This window comes from Heliangelus exortis, chromosome 20 (genome assembly GCF_036169615.1).
Source record: "Heliangelus exortis chromosome 20, bHelExo1.hap1, whole genome shotgun sequence".
Lineage (NCBI taxonomy): Eukaryota > Metazoa > Chordata > Aves > Apodiformes > Trochilidae > Heliangelus > Heliangelus exortis.
Genome location: NC_092441.1, coordinates 2,329,833 through 2,342,993, shown reverse-complemented (window position 1 = coordinate 2,342,993; position 13,161 = coordinate 2,329,833). Strand labels below are relative to the sequence as shown.

General features: G+C 49.6%; 1 protein-coding gene across 4 annotated transcripts in view; it reads left to right on the top strand.

Annotated features, from left to right (window-relative positions):
- Window positions 1-13,161, top strand: part of MAP2K6 (mitogen-activated protein kinase kinase 6) — a 55,434-nt gene that overhangs the window by 25,858 nt on the left and 16,415 nt on the right. For all 4 annotated transcript variants that reach the window (XM_071764657.1, XM_071764655.1, XM_071764656.1 and 1 more), the window contains exons 4-11: window positions 1,685-1,798; window positions 2,720-2,839; window positions 2,930-3,046; window positions 3,425-3,476; window positions 5,495-5,622; window positions 6,293-6,370; window positions 7,158-7,297; window positions 10,472-10,517. In XM_071764657.1, coding sequence (XP_071620758.1) covers window positions 1,685-1,798; window positions 2,720-2,839; window positions 2,930-3,046; window positions 3,425-3,476; window positions 5,495-5,622; window positions 6,293-6,370; window positions 7,158-7,297; window positions 10,472-10,517 — 795 coding nt within the window. The remainder of the gene's footprint in view (window positions 1-1,684; window positions 1,799-2,719; window positions 2,840-2,929; window positions 3,047-3,424; window positions 3,477-5,494; window positions 5,623-6,292; window positions 6,371-7,157; window positions 7,298-10,471; window positions 10,518-13,161) is intronic.

Sequence of the window (13,161 nt, the reverse complement as noted above, 5' to 3'; positions counted from 1 at the left end):
GTTTTGTATTTTCCCTGGCGTGGTGCAGGGTCTAGAAGGTGGAGATGTCCCTGGAGCAAAATGATGCAGAGAAAATGCCTCCTCCTAGGGCAAGTGCCTACTCCAAGAAAATAATTTCTCCCCTGCAGTCGCAGGGATAAGAAAAAGCTCAGGCTCTGAAAAGGCTCCATGCATGGAGGCAGAGAGCCCATGTTGGGCGTGCAAAGAGAAATGCACTTGTGAAACCCAGAACTCAGGTTTTTTTACAGACATAGAGGGGTTGCTACCTTGGAGGGGCTTCCCTCTATGCATCCAAGAGGTACATTTACCTGTTTCTCCAGCCAAGTTCTTTTAGGATGTGTTCTCTCTTCCACCAAGCTTTTTACACTCCCTCCCATCCCTAGGGCAAGCCACTTTCCCTCCTCTGCCTTTAAATCTTGCTGCTGAATTTGGGAGTGGCCTCCAGAGTGCCTTTTAGGAGAGGGTCTTGTGGAACAGTAGGAGCAGTGTCAGGCAGTCAGAGATGCTGAAATCTCTGCTGCTACACAAAAACATTACTCAGGGCTCCTTTTGCATGCGACGTAGCTGCCAGTGAATGACCAAGAGTGCACAGTGACACAGTTGTATGGGCCCTGCATGCCATGGCACCCCTGGCCAACACATTTCAGGCTGCAGGTTTGTTTGTTTTGTGTTTTTTCTTTTTTTTTTTTCTTTTTTTTTTTTTTTTCCTGCTGTGCAGGCAAAAAGCAGTGTGGGATTCTGCACTGTGAATCAGTTCATTATAACCCGCTTCTTTCTGGAGGATGATTGACTGATGTGGTTGTGGGTTCAGCAAACAGAATGGCAGGTCTCAGTAGCAAAGGTATATTTTAAACATCCAAAAATAATAATAAGCAGAAAATAAGGGCTGCTGCACAATATCGTGGCAGCAGGGAGAAAGGCAGGTTAGAATGCAGGGCTGCAAACACAGTCAACCTTTGTGGAAGGCCAGGAGAAAGAGATCTCAGATGCTAGACAAAATAAATCCTCTGTGGTTTAAAACGTGGGGCACCCTCAGCTGGAATTTGGCCCGTCTACAGGGCTGAAGAAATAAGCTTTTAAAGGCCCCAAAACTGGAGATATTTCCATGATTGTTTGTGGGAGGAGGATGGAAGGGGGGGAAAACATAAATAAAAGACAGAAGAGATTCGTAAGGGAGAAGCTGTTCTGGTGGTTTTTACCCCAGTCCATAGAGGATGGAGAAGCTGAAAGTGCTGGCAGCTAAAGGTGGCAGGGAGGGGTAGTTGGGTGCAGGTGGCCAGGGGGGAAAGCATCCCACCTGAGAAAGAGTCCTTCTGCACCCAGGCTGCTCAGGACAGGCACATGCCTTTCAAGGCACATCCTCTTCCTAACTGCTAATTACTGCAGAGCAGTTAAGCCTCCTGACAGCCCTAGAGGACCCTGAAGCCTCCTGACAGCCCTAAAGGACCCTGAAGCCTCCTGACAGCCCTAGAGGACCCTGAAGCCTCCTGACAGCCCTAGAGGACCCTGAAGCCTCCTGACAGCCCTGTAGGACCCCAGTTTTATTTCTCGCTGCACCAACGCAGATCAAAGGGGTTTACACAGAGGTGCCAAGCAGCTGGTTTTTTAGGGGTGTTTCACTCCTTGCACGGCACGTCCATGCAGCAGCTGCTTTTGCCCTGATGGTTTTTTTTTTCCCCTACAGAACTTTGAGGTGAAAGCTGATGACCTGGAGCCCATCTCTGAGCTGGGACGAGGTGCGTACGGGGTGGTGGAGAAGATGCGGCACATGCCTAGCGGGCAGATCATGGCAGTGAAGGTAGAGTGAGCCTCCCCCCCCCCAGGTGCTTTCTGTCTCTCTCCTTGTTTCTGGAATCCCCCCCCTGCACTCTTCATTCCTGCACATTTTCCCCCTCACTTGTTCTGGTGCATGCCCACTGTGTTTTAGAGGTGTGATGGTGGTCAGTGGGATGGTGCCAGCGTTGCGGTGCAGACAGACCCAGGGTTCCTCGGGGGGCTGCAATATTCTGCTTTTCCCCAGGGATTTACAAGCTTTGCCATCATTTTCTAAACATGTATCTTTTTTTCCTGATGTAGCTGCACCCTCAGATTCAGAGCTCTGCATGCTAATTGTAATCAGCAAGAAGAGTAGACTGTAATTTTAATTGCTTAGGTTAATTTTCCTCAGCTGGGACTTTTTTTTTTTTTTTTTTAAGTCTCTTTGGCACAGGAAATTTTTCTTGGGATTTTCACATTTTGTCTGCTGCAGTGGGATCTTGATCCCTGACAGGCTTGTAGATGCTATTATGAAAACTTTTCATAACAACAGCTCAGACTCATAAGCTTGCAGCTTAGGGAAATAGTCATGGGAAAATCTGTATTCTGGGAAGGACCAATTTTTGCTCAGCTGCAATTTAGCTCCAACTGCCACTCAAAATAAAAAAGAAGTGGTGCTTCCCAGCTGAGGTTCTCCAGGTATTTCTATATTTTTCCAAAGCCACGGGGATCTAAAAGAGGAACAGAAAGAGGTGTGATAGAAGGGTAAAGGTGTGATGTCAGGGCAGTGTGGTGAGCAGAGGGGTGGCTGTGGCAAGTCCCCTGCATCATCATCATCATCATCATCATCATCATCATCATCATCAGCAGCAGCAGCAGCAGCAGCAGCAGCAGCAGCAGCAGCAGCAGCAGCAGTGTGGTACAGAGGTGCTGATATCCAGTGCTAAAATGTTGTGTCTTCCAGAGGATCCGAGCCACAGTGAACAGCCAAGAGCAGAAGAGGTTATTGATGGATCTGGATATCTCCATGAGGACAGTGGATTGCCCCTTCACTGTCACCTTTTATGGAGCACTTTTCCGGGAGGTATGGCATCCTGGAGATCCTCTGGATGTGAAAGGAAGGGGAAAGATGCTGTGTTCCAGTGGGCAGATATTTACTTTCCTTGTCCTCCAGGGAGATGTGTGGATTTGCATGGAGCTGATGGATACCTCACTGGACAAGTTCTACAAACATGTCATTGACAAGGGCCTGACAATTCCTGAGGACATCTTAGGAAAAATAGCTGTCTCTGTGAGTATTAGCAGAGCGAGAAGGGGTGGCAAAGGGTTCTTCTCTTCTAAACCCAGTGCTACAGGGTGCAGTCTTCCTGCTGTATTTGCACTGGGAAGACCATGGCCCACGGGCCAGCCCACATGTACATTCCTAGCTAGCTCTGAGTGTCTCACCTGAGGTGATTTATTTACAAGGCAGAAACACCCCAAATTGTGTGGGGAGATCCCTGGGTACCTACAGTCACCTTGGGCTGTTGTGAGGGAGCAGGACTCATGGGCCATGGAATTCCCTCCCTTCAAGGAGGACTGAGAAAGATGGGACAGATGAAGCCAGGGTAGCATTTGCTCCTCATTTCTGTGCTGCCACCTGTGATTCACTCTGAATTTCTTGTTTCAGATTGTAAAAGCACTAGAACATCTACACAGTAAGCTCTCCGTGATCCACAGAGGTAAGTGCCAGGCACACAGCCGTGACCATGCTGGGGTCTGTCTGCCCTGTGCCACCTGCAGGGCTGCCAAAATACCCCAGATAAAATGGGCCTTTGACAGCAAAAATACCCCCCAGCATCTCGTGACTAGCAAAACCCAGAGAGGATGTGTCTGCTGGTTTGCTCTTTGGGAATGGCATCCTGGGTTTTGAGAAAGGAGCTCCAGCCTGCTTGTGCTGGCAGCAAAAAGGTCCCCCCTGGGTTGCATTTCTCAAATGCAGAGTCTAAATTTGTGGTCTGCATCAACACCTCTCCAAAATTAAAAGAGACTTCTCCTTCTGGCCTTGGTGGACTTTGGATCAGGCTTTGCAAAGTCCCCTGGCTTGACAGCTCCATGTTGACATGCAGTGAGAGGGATGTCCATGCAGTGTGATGCCTCATGCAGTGCTCCAACCATCCTCATCCCCTTTTCTGAGCTGCCCTGAGCACTGGGGGGGGCTGAATAATTTGATAGCTAACAGCCTCAGGTGAAGAGATAAATAGCCTCCTTAAACTTGCCTGACACTTCACCCCCTAGAGCATTTAAAAGATGACATGAACACACTTGGAAAGAAAGAAATTTGCAGGGCTGCTGCTTGACACCTTTAATTTTAAGGGGTCATTTTCAGTTTGTCACCAGGAGGAAAAAAAAACCAAAACCCTCTCAGGAGTGTGTAACTGCTGGGGAAAACAGCATCTGAAGTGAGCAGAGTTCAGCAGTCACATTTTGTACGTTCTGCATGTGGCTGGGGGTTGAGTTTCTGCCTTCTGTATCATTTACAGCAGGTGGAAAACACTGCTTGGCTTCTGGATTTCTGTTTACTTGTTTGATTTCCACTGAAAATTGTTTTACCTCAGCTCAGTAACAGATGGGTGAGGATCTCAGATACCCAAACCTTTTGATTGGAAAATGCTGATTAGAAAGCAGATGTTAATGAACTGTAAACCACCCAGTCCTGACAAGAAGGACTCAAAAGCAGCTTGTGGGCTCCTTCAGATGGTGTTTCAGCTCTTCTGTTTAATAGTTTATCACATGTAGACAGAGGACCTTGATGCACAAGAGACCTCTTTGTTTCTGGGTAGCAACAGGGAAAAGTTTGCTCCCTTTGGAGCTGGGACAAGAGAAAACAGGGTAGCCTGCACTACCTGCACTGGGTTGAGATTTTATCTGGGATTAACCTCACCAGGAGCAGTAGCCTGCTCTGTAGGAGAGCACCTCCAGCCTCTCACGGATCTCATCAGCTTCTTTCTGTGCCTCAATTTCCCTTTCTGGTAGTGATTCTAACTGCCTTCACAAGCATGATGCAGATGTGAAGGCACCAAGGATAATAAGGCCATGGAGGGAAACAGATAAATCTGGCAGTAATAAATAGATGAGACACTGACCTCATTTCCATACGGTGTGTAGCACCCACACGCCTGCTGCTGTTCACATTGCCTCAAGCTTGGTATCCTTAAAATCAGAGGCCATTTCTGATACTTAGTTTACTGTTCCCCTGCAACCCCTGCTCCTCTTCATCCTTTCCTACCCACCCCTCAGCCCTTCCTCATGGGTTTTCCCTTTTGCTGACCTGAGACCAGACCCAGGTGGGGACTTACCAGAGCTCCAGCAATTTGCAGACATCCTCTGGAGCTGCCTCAAGCCCTGCTGAGCTGTTCCCCCATGAGCTCTGTGATGTCTGTGGGTATCCCTTTGAGCAGTGGGATATGATGGTTACATGCAGGGTTATCTCCCAATCCCCCAAATCAGGGAGAGGAGTTTGCAAGTGGAGGGACACTTGCAGGACAGTATGTGAGGACATAGAGACATTCACCTGAACTTCAATAGCCACAGCCTGAAGGGTTTCTGGCTTGTAAGGAGCGCAAGGGTTTTCACAGGCATCTTTGGTGCCCTCTGCTGATAGGAAGCTCTTTGGCTTGTTTTATGTTTATTTTTTTTATGGTTTGGCACAGCCACCCATGTGTGACAGTGACTGTGTGGTATGTGTTCCTTCTTGCAGATGTAAAGCCCTCTAACGTGTTGATCAATACGCAGGGGCAGGTGAAAATGTGCGATTTTGGGATTAGCGGTTACCTCGTCGACTCGGTTGCTAAAACCATGGATGCAGGATGCAAACCCTACATGGCTGTAAGTTGAGCTGCTGAGGAGCTGCATGGGAACCAGCCAGAGAGGAACATGAGCCTGGGCATCAGGTCATCCTAAAAGAGAGAAGGATCAGCCTCCAGCATGTGTCCTGGGGACTCATTATGGAAGGTGTATCCCTGAGGTTACTTGTGAAGGGACAGAGAGCGGTGGCAGAGCTCCTGGGTCAGATCAGATCTCCTGGGCACAGCTTCCTGCTGCCATATCACCTCCCTGTGACCTTGGGGAAGGCTCTGTGATTGTGTTGTGTTGCATTTTGGCCATTTGGCCTGTGGGAACAATAGTACTTTCCAGCTGGGAGGAGAAACAGTCCTCAGGGATTAAATCCCTCAGATTCCTCCTGGGAGCTGCTGTTCAGGAGCACTTGGAGAGGGTGAAAATGGTCCTGCAGAACCAGGGCTTGTCACCCCCTACATGCTAGGTGTGCTTGGTCACTTCTACCACCCCAATACCTGCTGCAGGTACCATCTGCTTCTGGTGACCCATTTCAGTGCCTGTCCCAAGGACATGGGACCAGATGAGCTCTCCCCATGACAACCAAGGGAGCAAACTGATGGGATGGGCTAAGGGGCCCTGGCTTGCCACCATGAAAGATGCATCCCTGGGTGCACTGGAGCCATCCCTGTCCCTCACCCTCCTTTACCTCTCTTCACAGCCTGAAAGAATTAACCCGGAGCTGAACCAGAAGGGGTACAGCGTCAAATCCGATATCTGGAGCCTGGGGATCACAATGGTAGAGTGACCTGGGGGCTTGCAGTGATGCCAGGAGGCTTGAGTGCTGCTCGTGGATTCATTTTTCTCCCAATACATGTCTCCCTGGACACTGGTGGCAACTGGTTCCTTGGGAAAGTGGTGGGGTGGGAATAGGGAATACATCTCCGGGAGCACCGGGGAGCAGCGCCTCAGGGTTGGAGGGAAGGAGGAATGGAGCAGCTTTAAAGTCGACTCCTTGCTGCCTTAGGATGTGTTCTTGGGGTCACCATGGTGGGGACAATCTCATTGCTGTGGCCTTGGGCTGCCGGGAGATGGCAGCATGGGCTAAGGCGAGGGTGCCCAGCACCGCGTCTGTCGCTTTGGAACAGGTTGGATTTCCAGCACAAAAAAAAAAAAAAAAAAAAAAAAAAAAAGATTCCCAGCACTTTGCAATTAGCAAAGTCCATCTTAGAAGTGGAGGGATGGCTGATATCTCCCACGCAAGTGTTTAAGGGGAATCTATCTGCTGGAAAAATGTCTGTATAGTGCAACAACAGGGTTATTTTTTGCTCCTAACCTTTCCCTAGGAACGTCTTAACATGAGAGTCATGGAGGACTGAATATGGAGGCTCCTCAGGCCTTGTCCTCTTGCTGAGGGAAGTTAAGCAAGACACGGTGGCTGGGTGGGGTGTGGAAATGTATTTTTGCGAGGCCTAAAGAGCCACACCCTTGGGTGGACACCCGGGAATCTGAAATCCATAGGGTGGGAGGACGAGAGGTGGAGTTATCCGTGCCCGATGCCTGAAGTGTGGGCTCTGTCTCTCCAGATCGAGTTGGCCATCCTGCGCTTTCCCTACGACTCCTGGGGGACGCCATTCCAGCAGCTCAAGCAAGTGGTAGAGGAACCCTCGCCGCAGCTCCCCGCAGAGAAGTTCTCAGCAGAATTCGTCGATTTTACCTCGCAATGGTAAAAAAAAAACACCTTGTGGCCTCGCTCGCCCTGAGCCCTGCTCACCTCCGCCATGCTGTGTGGGAGCTGAGGAGGGCAGACCCCGGCTGCTTTCCTGTCCCCACAGGGCCTCTCTGTGGGGTGTAGCTCAAATTTTTGATCAAAACTTCTCCCTTTGGGGGAAGGAATGGCCTTTCATGTCCTGGCTGAGCTGTGAGGGACAGGCTGAGGCCTGGGGCTCTGCAGGCAACACGCGCTTTGCTGGAGCATCGCCTCAGGGGGTTGATCCAATCCCCCGGTGCTTCCCAGACCGTGGCACTGAGTGCCACATCCCATCTCTTTTTAAAAACCTCCAGGGACGGAGAATCTACCCCTTCCCTGGGCAGCCCATTCCAATTCCAATTCGAATTCCAATTCCAACTCCAATTCCAATAATTCCAATTCCAATTCCCACCTGGAGGTGGTGAGGAGCAGGCTCGATCGCTTCAGGAGCGCACACGCAGGAGGAAGGGATTGAGGACCTTTCACACCCGGTTGTCCCCATTTCTGCAGGACAGGGTGTCTGTGGCTGCCAGGACCTCATCCCCTCATGTCCCTGGGGTTGTTGTGAGGTGGGGAAGGAGAGCAGGTCACGGGATGGCTGCGTCCTCCCTTGGTGAGGGGACGCAGCTCTGAGGGGAGGCACAGAGATCACCCGGCCATGGCCTCCGTCGGCGGCTGCCCCGCTCCCAGGGCCCTGCGGCTGCTGCGCTGCTTTCCATGGGACTCGGAGCTGGAAGCAGCAGGAGAGTTTGGCTGCGGTGTAGGAAAAGGCTTGGAGCAGATGCGTGCTGTCTGGAGGCTGTGTGGAGCTGCAGAAAAGCAACAGGCTCTCTCTCCCAGCGCCCGGGGAGACTCGGAGCTGCCCTCATCCCATGGTTCAAAGAGAACTGGCAGCGGCCCCACGGCTCCTGACTGCTTCTCCCTCCAGCTTCCCTGGAAACCGCCTGGGAGGCATTTTTATTTTCCAGGCTCTTGCAGTGCCATCCACGGCTTGCCAAGTTGGCAGGTGGGTGGTGGGTTTGTGTGGTAGCCAAGAAAAGGACGGCAGATCGACAGATAGAGAAATGTGAGACTGTTCCCAAGCTGCCAGCCTCAGGACCTGGAGCCTGGCCGGTTCTGCTGTGACCCAGGAGGGGGATTATCAGCCACCCCTGCTCAGGGACTTGAAGTACTGACATTCAGATTCTTTGGAGGCTTGTTCAAACATGTTTTTGATGTCCCTGGGATTTCAGCTGCACTCACAGAATCATCCGGGTTTGAAAGGACCTCTGAGATCATCCAGTCCAACCCTTGATCCACTCCTGCCGTGGTTCCCAGACCATGGCACTGAGCTTCACACCCTCCCGGGGTGAAGAATCCACCCTCTCCCTGGGCAGCCCATTCCAGTGCCAGCTCCTCTCTCCTGACCCACGCTGGGGAATACCCACCTGTGCCCACACTGCTCTGTGTCTGTCAGAGGTGGGAGCTGGCTTGGAAAAACCCTCTCAGAAAATGCCACCACCCATTTTGCCAGGCCCACGCTGAGGTTCTGGACCAGTAGTGAGCTTCTGGCTCACTACTTGTTGTTGCAAAGTTGCTGCTTTGTGCCAGGCAGGCTGTTGTTCCCCCCCACTGAATATTTTGCTTTTGCAAGCACAGTGTCTTGCAGATAGAGCTGCAGGGTGATGGAAGAGGGAGGTATCCACAGCCATTCAGTTGCAGGAAGAAGAATGTCCCCAACTGAGCAGCACTTGTGGCTTGAAAGCTTTGGAAGCACGTGGCAATTCCTCTCTGCAAATCCTATACCCTAGGGTTGCTGAAGGTCCCTCAATGCCAGTGAAGTGGCAGGGAAAGTGAGCTTTGCCTGCAGATTTTGTGAAATTGGAGTCTGACATTTCTTCTGAGACTGAACCGGGGGACATCAGCTCAAGATTGGCCTGGCTTAGAGCTGTCTCAAATTCAAGAGGTCACAGAGTGAATCACACCATCTGCTGCCTGAGGCAGCAAAAATCTGATCACCTGGAGCCACTGCAGGGAAGTCCCTGGGATGTCTTGAGTTAGGATCAGCTCAAGATACAGCTCTTCACTCCTGAAAAATTTACGTTGACTTCAGTAACTTGTCACCAGAGTTCCTGGTCTTAGTAACCTAGGAACAAGGGTTTTATTTGTAGAGCATCTAAATTAAGGGACTTATACCCAAATCCTGCTTCTGGACATGCCTAACCTTCAAATTCATCTCAGCCTGGGCTACTTTGGAGCTCAGAGGATGTGACACATCCCCTACCTTCAGTTCAGCAGCGTTGGCACGTATCGTTACTGGGTTCCTCTGCTCATTCACAACATGACAGTGAACATGAGCCCACTACACACAGCAAGCAGGAAATATCTATTCAGTGTGTGTCCTCTGCTTCCTCTGGGCTCCAGCAAATCCCAGCAGAGGAGCAACTTATCATCACTGAGGTTCTCACTTTTGTTTTGCTCAGTGTGACACCTTTTCCCCGCCACCAACGTGTACGTGTGTGAAGATCTTTTCAAGTTGCTCCAAGTGTCTTTCCCCTAAATACACTGTCAGGAAGTGAGTAGAGATTACGTCCTGTCTTTTAAAAGCTATTTTCTGCTGGAGGGAAACCAAAATAACTTCCAGCTACAACCCTCCAGAGCCATCTGTTGTAGGAGAGGGGAAAAAAAGGATGTCCCATGGAACCGTCCCTGCTGATAACAGCATGGTGATAAACAAATAGTTGTACACGTGCTTCAGAGCCACTTGGTCACTGCTTCTGAGCAGAGGTTGGAGGTTGTATCCATTCCCTTAGTCACTGGCCTGCTGGATAGGACTCAAAACCCTGAGTTTTACCTGGCCCCAGCAACAGGCTGTGTCTTGACAGATATTTATGGTGTCTGTGGATCTCTTGTCTGAAACTGAGCTCACTGCACCTGTGTGTACCCAGCACTGTGTAACCACATGGGACCTGTGTGCTGGCTGTCTTGGCTGTAGGTGTCCTCAAGGCATACACCTTGACCTTGCTTAACACAGGAATTAGTAGTTGAACTTACTCTGCAGGGACTTGAAACCTTGCTTTTGTCATGGTATGATTTTATGGCCTTGCTTAAATTACACAAAGGATGTAACTTCTAAAATTTTTCTCTTTTTTTTTTTTTTTTTCATTAAAGCTTGAAGAAGAATTCCAAAGAACGGCCAACATACCCAGAGCTTATGGTGAGTGTGCCTGCATTAAGCAGCTTGTTGGTTCAGATCTGAGATGAGATGCTGAGAAAGAGATGCTGAAGACAGGGTTTCAAATAATGACTGGTGATTTGGGTACTTAGCATCTCTATTTTCTTAACAGATGTGAGAATCATGGCCCTTCAGGGCTTTGGGAGGTCGACTGCAAATCAGAGATGCTCTTTGAGATGTCATTCAGGTGCAATTCTGGTCAGATCAAGGGAGAAAAATGTTGAAAAGCAGTTAAAAAATTTGCTAAGGGACAAGAATGAGGCTGTGAAGAGGAGGATAAAATCCTCCACTTGGCTTTGTGACACCCAAGTGACATGAATGTCCCACAGATGATAACGTGGGATGCAGGAGCTGAGTGGCCCTGCTCTGCTTTCCTGTGATGGTGCCTTGGAGAGGAGACTTTTTGGATAGAGTGATTCCTGGATGCTAGGGACAGACACGAGTCTGTGACTAATAATTCCAGTTACTGAGTTACATCTGCTGCTCAGAGACTGTTTGCTGGGAGCATGTCTAGGACAGAAGAATAAGTAAGGAAGAAAATGCTGATGAAGGCTTACACCAGAGGAAATGCAAGGCAGTGCAGGGCTTTGAGCTCAGATGCTCTTAACTGCTGCTGAACTCCCAGCACTGCAGACACTGATGTGTACTCAGCCAGAGCTCTGGGCTGGAGCTGGCAGGAACAGTGTCTGTGGTGAGGTTTTGCTGCTGGGGCTCTACAGCTTCATGGCCTCTCTCTCTCCTGGCTTTCTGGTATTGATCCTGGTGCTCCTCAGAGCCAGCAAAAAGCTTAGGAAGTTGGTGTTTCCCTCCCATAAGTGTCTAGTCCCCTTTGGAAGGCAGTAAAGTGCCTGATTTGGTTATTTCTGAAGATCCTGATCCAAATGTTTGCCTGTCCCTGTATGCCCACCCCTGTCTGGGGCCACTGGCAGGATCATCTGGATTAAGGATGGAAACTGCAGCAGAATTTCTTCAGACATTGCTGTCTTCTGTCCCATAATATGCAGGATGTGTGTTATACCACCCAGAGGTTCTGTCTCATTGCTGCCTCACTCTGTCTGCTCAGAGGTGTGGGGACCTCTGTGGTGTGAAGGTGACAGGGTTTAAGGTGCTGTCAAGCTGCAAGTTGTGCTAGAAATCCGTGTACCTTTTCAATGTGAGCTGTAAGCAATAAATAATTCCTGTAGGATTTCTTGCTGGGCCCTGTAATGCAATTAAACTATATATAGATCTGATTTAAACACAGTTTGCCCAAATACTGGTTTCAAAGGGAAGCCTGAGGTTTATAGCTTTTTTTTTTTTTTTTTTTTTAACTCTTTTTTATTATTATTATTATTATTGAAGAAACACATATATATCTTAAGCAATTTTCTGAAGTTTGCCAAATGGCCTTTTATCAAAAAGGTTCACCCGAGCAGCTCCATCTGCTGCAGCTTTAATACCCATTGGCAAGCGAGTGCATTTCTATTGAATTAGGTTCTTGGATCACCTCTCCAGTGTGTCTCAATGCTGTGGTATTTTATGGCTGACATGAATGTTGTGAGGTCCTGTGGTTGAAGGTTGCTGTTTTGTTGGTCTTTTTTAATCCCTCCTCTCTCTCTTATGGCATTAAATTGCGGTGCTGGATGGGACTTGTCATCTAGACCAAGACTGCTCCCTTGCTTTCCTGTGGAATTGAGGTTTCTCATGGAAAATATGACTCTGTGCTATCTTGAGCATCAGGAAAACTGATACCATGCTAAATTTCATTTTAGAACCCACTTCCCCAGGTGAAGTGGAGCATGAAACTACCGCAGGACTCCTCCCTGGTGGTCTGCGTGTTGCACGGAGCAAATCCCACCTGGCAGAGGGTGTTTTGTGCTCTCACCAGCCTGGGTTGTTGCATTGGGGTTGGGTTCACTGAGAGACAGGGTCTGGAGGCCTCTGCTGCCACCCGTGTCACCTCGGTGGGTGCTTCCAGGCTGTGGTAGCTCTGCTTTGGGTGTCACCTGGCTGGGCTGTGAAAGCAGTGGCATCACACTGGGATAATAACACAGCAGCCATCTCTCTGAGAGTTATTCAGGACACTTCGATTCCTGTGACTGTCTGACCCAGGGAGACCTTAAACTATGCCTGGAGCTTTGCCTCAACCCATTTCAGCTCTGTTTCCCACATAATTGTGCTTCCTCTTCCTTGCTGGAGTGTCTTTGGGTCATTTCCCGGCTACTGAGAGCTGCCTCTCTTTCTTCACTGCTTTTTATCACCTTTCTGCTCAAGCCTACTTTGGAAAGTCTCTTTCCTTTGCTCTTCTTCTCCCTATACTTGGCCACTGCCACAGATGGTCACTGAAATAGGCAGCGCTCAGGGGCTGAGCTGTGGGGCAGCTGTGAAGAACCCTGGGGACCCCAAATTATCTTTAAAAATCTGGCTTGAAATGGTGGGGTCAGGAATCAAACCAAACTCCCCCCAGCCTGTGTATGGGAAGCAACAACAGCGTTTTACACAGAGTCAGGGTCACATATGGGCCTCCCAGCTGCCTTTTGGTTCTCTTTGACACCCTCCAAATAAATCCAATAAACTGCCAGGACAGTGGGTGGCAAATAAGCTTTGGTTATTTCAGGTGGAAGTTGGCCAAGCTCAGCTGGTGCGT